Raw genomic sequence first — 8,049 nt, forward strand, 5'->3', positions numbered from 1 at the left:
TACATTTTATTCATTATTGATGTCTTTTAACTTATACTGTATATTCCCTTGGAAATACCTTCTAAGATGAAAGGAGCGCGGGGGGAAACAAAAATAAAATTGGATACACATGCGAGTTTTGAAAGTGGATTCAGAAATAACAAGTATTGTACAAAATAATAATAATTACAGTTTTTTTTTTTTACTCTCCATTATCAAAATACACCTTCGCTCTTAGCACCTCTCGACACGTTTTTTGAGTGTGTGTCTGTGTGTGTGTGTGTTTTGTTTTCATGAACAAGCGCTGTTGAAGTCACTTCTCATTCAGCACCTGCATACTCCAGAGAAGAGGCCGCCCGTCCGCCCCCCACTACCCGCGGCCCGCCTCCCCTGTTCAGCCTCTCTCCGTCCTCTGCTGCCATCCATCCCTTCATCCATGCCCCCACATCACAATGAAATAAAACACAAATCCTCTAACAAACCAAAACGAGACGCATCACCGTGATTCCGGCAGCATAAACTATTATGCATACGCACCACTCACACATATGACACACGCGCGTGCACGGCAATGCGTAGTGTTTTGCCCCCGCTCTACACATACTTCCATGTGGCAACAGTAATGGGGGGGGGGGGGGGGGGGGGGGGGGGGGCAGATGGAGCTAGAGGCTGGGGGTCAGGTTAGAGGAAGGGGAGGGGTTAAAGGAGGGGGGCTATGGGTGGGGTTCTGGTCGTACCAAAAAAGTGTCTTTGAGTTTTCTTTGATGGCCCCGTCAAGTTCTTGTTTTTTTCATTTTTGTTGATTTTTTTGTCTCTTCTTCTGTGGATGTTTGCTTGTTTGTGTTTTTGTTTTTTAGCCAAGGAAGCAGACGGGTCCAACCTCGAAGCCAAACTTCTGGTTGGGGTCGCCGAAGTCCGTCACCATGAGGTCGACGATGGGAACCTGGTCGATCTTGGGAGTGTTGATTTCCAACACGGTCTTTCCATAGCCCTTCCTCGTCTGCAGGGACAGAGCAAGGAACCGACAAGAGGGTTAAGAGACATGAACATTATTGGACATAAAAAATAAATAATTACAATGGTACAACATTTGAAAGCACGACATGAAGGAGCAATTGTGCCTTGTGATAAAGTTGAACCTTTGCTATTTTCTAATATGACAGAGTACTGCTTCATGCTAATGTCCATCCCATACCATGATGTCAAGATTACTAAATAGTCAAGGGTGATGGTTTCCCTTTAAGGAAAATTATTCTTAAGGTAAGGGAAGGGCAATATCAGAGAAATATGATATCTCTATGATGTCATTTGTGGTACCATCTGTTATTGTCAATGCCATATTGGTGTTCCATCCTCTGGTTTATATGATGCAGACTCACACCCTCATGGACATCCATGGGCACACAGCGAGGGGGGTCTTACCGCACAGCCGTCTGAGAGGGCCTTGATGTACGGGTTGTTTTCGTAGGACATCTCCTCGTCGTTGGCGCCCAGGAAGCGCAGCGCCCGGTTGTAGCCATCGGCCGCCTGGTCGTGCCACGCCACCGACTGGTGGCAGCTGTAGGTGAAGTTCTGTCTGGCCGACGCCGTCAGTAGTCTGAGGAAGGTCATCTGCACCTCGTTGATGGAGCTGCCCTCCGAGTCCACGTAGGAAAGCTGCGGGGAGATACAGGTGGTGAGTACACCTTTACAGGATTAGCAAACCCCCCGAATCCCTCTTTCTGAAAGCTACTCTGCTTGGGTCTGACAGAGCACCGGGGAACATTTCTGCGTTTATTTTGACTAAATGCGTAAGGTTGTCAAACGGTTGCTTAGCCTGTTCCATGCATTATACAAGCCCTTCTGTGGTGAATGGAGGGCGAGGTTCTGTCTGAGCTCTATTGTTGATATGCTTTCGCCTTTAGAGGTGCTGAATGCTACTCAAGTTCTGAGTTGGGTTAAGGAAGAGACACATGGGGATCGGGTTTGCTTTTTTTTACAAGAGGTAAGAGTCCAAAGTGTTTTTTTCCTTTGTAGTCTTGTCCTAAAAGGTTAAATTGCCCTGAATGAGAAGTCACTTGCAGAGGCAGTGTTGAACTACGAAAAAAAACAAACTGAAATCCTTGGTTTATCCGGTTTTGCTTTATACATCCATTCAAAAACTCATGAATCACTACAAGGTTCACTGGAGAAGGTCAGAGGAGTGGCAGCAACACTTACTATTTTACCCCGCTTGAATTCGCTGAACCACGACCCAGGATTCTCTTTGGGCCAGGAAGATATTTTGACCTACATAAAAAGAACAAATTGCTTTGTCAATACAGACCCAGTGAACATCTCTGCTACGGAAGCGAATAGGGACACACTGAATTGAAAAAGATGAAGTGCCCTGTGGCTGACGTTTAAATCCTCTCATTGATGAGCATATTGAAGCATTTGATTAGTAAGTGAGGATGGAGTGCTTTCATTTTCCTAGATTGAATGGTACAATTCTATTTTATTAAATGTTATTATATTGTACTGCATTCTATGACATAGGTGTCGGTCACATATAGGTCCACATTTACATATGCATACACAGTGCTGTTAGGAATATTGTTAATGTATATGTATGTATATTGTATGTATATATATATTTTATTCTAGAAGGGGAAAACACAAATGCCTTACTCCGTTGGACTTCTTATCAGGGTAGATGCAGGTTTCCCCTCCGGCGGTGAAGTTACAGAACACTTTGAGGGAGTCTCCAGAACAGCCCTGGTTGGGGTCGATCCAGTACTCGCCTGTGGAGAACCAACCACATAGTCAACACACTGGTCCCGAGTGGCACCAAAACTCTCTTCATGAACCCATCCCCATCGACGCTCTTGTGTAGATAACTCCTTAATTCAACCCATCTCTCTAGGGTTAGAAAGTAAAGTATGAACCACCATCCTCTGAAAATGATAAGAACGCCAGAGAGGATCACCGATCCTAGAGAGACCAACTTAGTCTTAGTCTTACTTAGTGTAACTTTCATGGCAGAACCCTGTAACTCGAACTTAAGAAACACTGCTCTAGCGTTGGTAAGAATGTTCTCTCTCTCTAACTCTCTCTCTCTCTTTTTTTTTCTCTCCCTCTCTTAGTCTCTCTCTCGCTCTCCCTATCTCTTTTTTGCCTTCTCTTGTCCTCTCCATCCCTCTCTCTCTGTCTATCTCTCTAGGTGTCCCTCCCTCCCTCTCCCCCAGCCCCTTATTGCTCACCATCTGGGAACTCTGGGTGTGCGAGCTGCAGGTCCTTGCAGGTCCGGGCCGGGTTGTTCTGGGTGCCCATGGGGTACTTCATGCGCTCGATGTCCTGCTTGAGGTTGTTGAGGGAGCCGAAGATGTCCTCCATGCCCTCCCCGTAGTCCAGGATGGTGCCCGCGGCGTCCGCCTGCATGTCGCTGGAGCGCTTTGACTTCTTGGGCGACTGGATGGGAAGGGGCTGGATCACCTCTCCGGGTGGGCCCTGTACAGGAAGGAGTTGTGTCATTACTTTACTGTACTGCATTTGACAGGAACTACACCTAGTTCAAATACCCTCACCCAATTGCCTCTCGAGCAGGAAACCATAGACCACCCTAAACACACAATTTGCCATCTTCTTCAACTTCTTTTAGTTCACTGCATTGTTTTATTTGAAAGAACGACCGAAAACACATGGCAATACATCTCATCCCCTTTGGATGCCACTTAAATCTCCCACAAAGATGAGACTATGATCAGTATCCAAAAAGCTTAACTCCAGGCTAAAGTACTCACAGGGGCGCCAGGGGGGCCGATCACACCGGTGTCTCCCTTCTGACCAGCGGGACCCTGGGAAGGACAACACAATGTTATTTATACAGCTAGCTGTAGCATTGATAGCGACCACAATACACTTGAAAACACACACTCACACAAAACACAGCATTGGCACTTTTCCCCCCCCAGGTCATTTGTTTCACTTACCCCTGAACCCTTGGACCCTTTGGGACCTTGTGGGCCCTGGACATGGGAAGAGAAAGGCTCGGCGTTAGACACACAAGTCCACTCCACTCCCACACAGGGAACGAGAGTCAAGGGCATGTACAGTGAAGGAAGAATTACATGGAGCGAGAAGAACTTACCGGCAGACCTGGAGGACCAGAGGGGCCGAGGGGGCCGGAGGATCCACTGATGCCCTGTGAACGGATCAGAAGGCGTGAGGAGAGACGTCAGCAGCATAGGGCGGAAGGACGTTGTGTTGACATATTGAGCCATCTCCAATAATATTGTTGAAGAGATGGCGAGGAGTGTTTCAAGCCTACCACATTTCAAACCGGAATGGATATGAATTATGCAGGGAAGGTGCATTGGGAGCACTTTCTTTTACTGAATTGAACAGAGGCATAATAGTAGCTAGCTTTTAGTTAACACAATTATCACAGTGAACTTTACTATGCTCCGTCCACTAAAGAGAGACACAGAAGCAGCCTAAAAGGCTTAATGTTGAGGAGGTTTTTTGGATTTGGTTTGAAATCATCATATCATTTTATGATTCATGTCCCATTCTATTTTTAAGGCCCCATAAAGCGGGGGCGGCTGACACGGCAGAGTGAGTTAAGACTCGTCCCCACAAAAGGGGGCCTGTGGTTTTTACGAGAGCTCATATTCCCTAATCCATATTTCATGTTGCGCTAAATCATGAAGCTTGAGTGATGATGGAGGGCGGGGACTACAGAAGCTAGTCCAGCAGGTTCATGTCTACGTTCCCCCATTTCTCATACCAAAAACAAAACAAAGACCAAAATCATCATGGGGATGTCTCGTAATCAGGAGTCACAAGCAGCTGGGAATGACTCAGCAGATGGGTGTCAACGACCATCTGCTTGTCAAAAGTTGGATATCTTATAGCTCATAGTGAAGTAACCACTGCACTTTAAGGTAGGGAATTTGAAGAACATCTCAACATTTCTTATTCACGTCCTACCAACTGTCAGAAGGCGAAAACTTGATGTTTACAGAATGCGGTATGGACGTGCAGATACATGGGAAATGGGATTTAGATGAACGTCATCACATGGAATTTCTCATATGGAATCTCAGAGTCATGGAATTAAAAGTAAAAAAGAAGTGATCAAAAATAAATCATTATAAATGACATACGCCGTCACCCTTGCTTCCAGGTGTACCCTGGGGTCCGGGAAGACCCCGGTCTCCCTTCTCTCCCTGCTCACCAGGGGGTCCGATCAGGCCAATCAAACCGGGATGACCCTGTGGGAGAAAAACAATACAAATGACGATTGAGAATAATTACAATGTCCCCTTTATTTTGTCTGTATAATATATTTGTTATCGCTGGAAGTTTTATCCTTATAAAAATAGGAATAGGTATTTGACTGGGGGGAACTTTGGAGTCTTGTTATTATATAAATCTCTCTGCATCATTAGTGAAATGCCTGCTCTGAACTGCACACAATCTGAGGAAATGGAAGAACGGTTGGCCTGATTGAAAATACAGCCTGCCAAGATGAGGGTGAGCGCCAGCTAGGCATTTGTCCACGCTATTACTTTGAAGCCATTAGAAATGGCATAGTTGGTGTGCTGTTAAAACTTTGCCTCTTTTTAAAACGTTTAAATTGTGTATGTGTGTGTGTGTGTGTGTGTGTGTGTGTGTGTGTGTGTGTGTGTGTGCATGTGAGTGGATGTGCTCATGCGTTTATTCAGCAATTCTTCGCGCAAAGAGAGGTAATCAGAGGGTTTTAACAGCCAAATCATTGGTGATTTTTTTCCGTTCCAATTTCCACACAAAAAAAGAGACATAGCCGAGGTATTCACAATGGATCTGATCCTTTTGTTCTCCTGTCTGTGGAGGTTAAATGTAGTTTTGGGATCCTGAGAAATGCAATCAGCAGAAGGTGAGAGTGAGGAAATGGGGGACTGACTCACCTTCTCACCCTTGGAGCCGGGGTCACCCTTCAGCCCAGGCAGGCCGGGAGGACCCTAGACACAGAGACAGAACAATGTTACCAACCCACCGGTGGCCGGATCACAACCGGACCAGAAGCTTTGATGGACGGGGGGATTGGAAAAATAATGGGAAGGAATTGTTTTTCAAAGAAAGTAAGAGAAAAAAAGTTTTTGGCGATTGCATTTAAATATGGATTTCATTTTCTGGCTCTTTTGTTAGGACTTTCCAGTCGGCCCGAGTCGGGCCAGTCACAACCGATAGGGGGCTTTGATATGATCATTGTAAAGACGAGCAACATTGAGGCATAAACAACATGTAAACAACCAAGATGGCAGAATTAGAATCTATAATTTTCTTTAAAAGAAGAAAATACAACTGGTCTCAAAGCTTTTGATGATGATGATACGAAAGATGTGTTTGCCGTACTTCTTGGTCTTAGGCCGCTGATACCATCGCTTGGAAATTGATATGAACATAGCGGTTCTAGACTAATGCGCATTTGCGTATTTGTCTTGCGATTTCCCACTGTTAGAGCATACAATTTTGTAGTCATACAGTAAATCCCTGTCATTTAACACTACACTATTAAGGTTCTTTAGCTGATACAGCCACTATTGGTCACCTAGATAATTATGTATCACCGAAGGTTAATACTAGTATATATGTCTCTCTCTCTCCATCTCAAGGCCATACTCTTTGGGCTCCCCTTTCTATGTTTGCATTGCAAACCTTGGCTTCCATAAATTGACTGAAGAACGCTTAGCTGTACATTATGCTGCATTGAATGAAACATAGCAATCCATGGGCATTGGGTCAAGAGTTTAATTCAAAAGCGGACTATTTATAATCCAATACATCATGGCAGCAATTGCTTCCCTGACGTAATTCTGGCTTCGAGGGCTATTGTGTTGCAGCTATCTGATATTTCATTGCTGCCATAGGAAACTGCTCAAATTTAGGGCATACTGTATATTCGCAAATCATTGTGATGCACAAATTGTTTCATGTTGGAATTTATTAACCACTGTAAATAAACCCATGGTTGGGTTTAGTCTGGTGTCTCGTGAGTGCAGGTTGCAACACTTGGGGTAAAATGACAGTACTGTTGAGTACTGAAACTTTTCTGTGGAAGTGTTCTTTGCAATATAAAAACTGCTTGGATTACTGCCAGATGAAGCACATAGAGATGGCTGAGGCCAAAAGGATTCTCGGTGAGTTCACAGACTGAATGTTTGATAGCACATAGGTAGAAAGGTGGGGAAGAGTGTGACAGCGTTCGTGGCGGAAGATATTTCTTTTATTTTCAGGGTTTCAGATAAATAGAAAATAAATGTTGTGCCGCAAAGAAAGCAGGGCTAAGGAAGGGAGAGACAGCCTTGAAAGAGACCATGAGACACATCAAGGGGGGGAGGTTAGATTGAAGGGTGGAGAGCAAAGATGAAGGCTGATGGGAAGGTAGAAGAGAAGGAAACAAAGACGTGAAGAGGTGCCAACATGAAAAGATGGGTGGGGGTTGAGGACAGAGGAAATGGTGAGCTGAAAATCATCAAAGCACGACACAAATAAAAGAGCCACACATAGAGAGAGTATAAACGGTGATGGAGAGATGGAGGGACTGGAGACGGGAGGGGGAGCCTTACCATGGGTCCAGGGGGGCCGTCCTGTCCTGATGCTCCGGGGAGACCTTGTTCGCCCTGAGGGGACCCATCCAAGCAGGGGTGAGCGTTATTATAGAGCAAATTATAGCTCGCTTCAACGTCAGCCCCAGCATTGATTTCCCTGCTTGTGGCCATGGCGATTAATAGTCGGGCTAAGGCAAAAAGTGTGCTGGGATAAACATGCCAAAATAGAGTACATGGCCAAATGGGAATATGGATTTTTCCATGAGTTCCGTTTTCATGCTTTTGAGGTGCTAATGGTCTGTGTGTTACATTGTGTGTGTGTGTGTGTGTGTGTGTGTGTGTGTGTGTGTGTGTGTGTGTGTGTGTGTGTGTGTGTGTGTGTGTGTATGTGTGTGTGTGTGTGTGTGTGTGTGTGTGTGTGTGTGTGTGTGTGTGTGTGCGTGCGTACCTGTGTGTATGTGTGTGTGTCTTTGTGTTTGTGTGTGTGTGTGTCGGCGTGTGTGTGTGTGCGTGCGTG

General features: G+C 45.4%; 1 protein-coding gene across 7 annotated transcripts in view; it reads right to left on the minus strand.

Annotated features, from left to right (window-relative positions):
* Positions 1 to 773: 773 nt before the first annotated feature.
* Positions 774 to 8,049, minus strand: part of col11a1a (collagen, type XI, alpha 1a) — a 72,578-nt gene continuing 65,302 nt past the window's right edge. For all 7 annotated transcript variants that reach the window (XM_030348462.1, XM_030348461.1, XM_030348463.1 and 4 more), the window contains 11 exons: positions 7,551 to 7,604; positions 5,889 to 5,942; positions 5,106 to 5,213; positions 4,088 to 4,141; positions 3,930 to 3,965; positions 3,741 to 3,794; positions 3,201 to 3,447; positions 2,629 to 2,741; positions 2,179 to 2,247; positions 1,402 to 1,635; positions 774 to 979 (listed from right to left, as the gene is read on the minus strand). In XM_030348462.1, the coding sequence (XP_030204322.1) occupies positions 833 to 979; positions 1,402 to 1,635; positions 2,179 to 2,247; positions 2,629 to 2,741; positions 3,201 to 3,447; positions 3,741 to 3,794; positions 3,930 to 3,965; positions 4,088 to 4,141; positions 5,106 to 5,213; positions 5,889 to 5,942; positions 7,551 to 7,604 (1,170 nt within the window). In that variant the 3' untranslated portion in view covers positions 774 to 832. The remainder of the gene's footprint in view (positions 980 to 1,401; positions 1,636 to 2,178; positions 2,248 to 2,628; positions 2,742 to 3,200; positions 3,448 to 3,740; positions 3,795 to 3,929; positions 3,966 to 4,087; positions 4,142 to 5,105; positions 5,214 to 5,888; positions 5,943 to 7,550; positions 7,605 to 8,049) is intronic.

The sequence above is a fragment of the Gadus morhua genome, chromosome 23 (assembly GCF_902167405.1).
Source record: "Gadus morhua chromosome 23, gadMor3.0, whole genome shotgun sequence".
NCBI lineage: Eukaryota > Metazoa > Chordata > Actinopteri > Gadiformes > Gadidae > Gadus > Gadus morhua.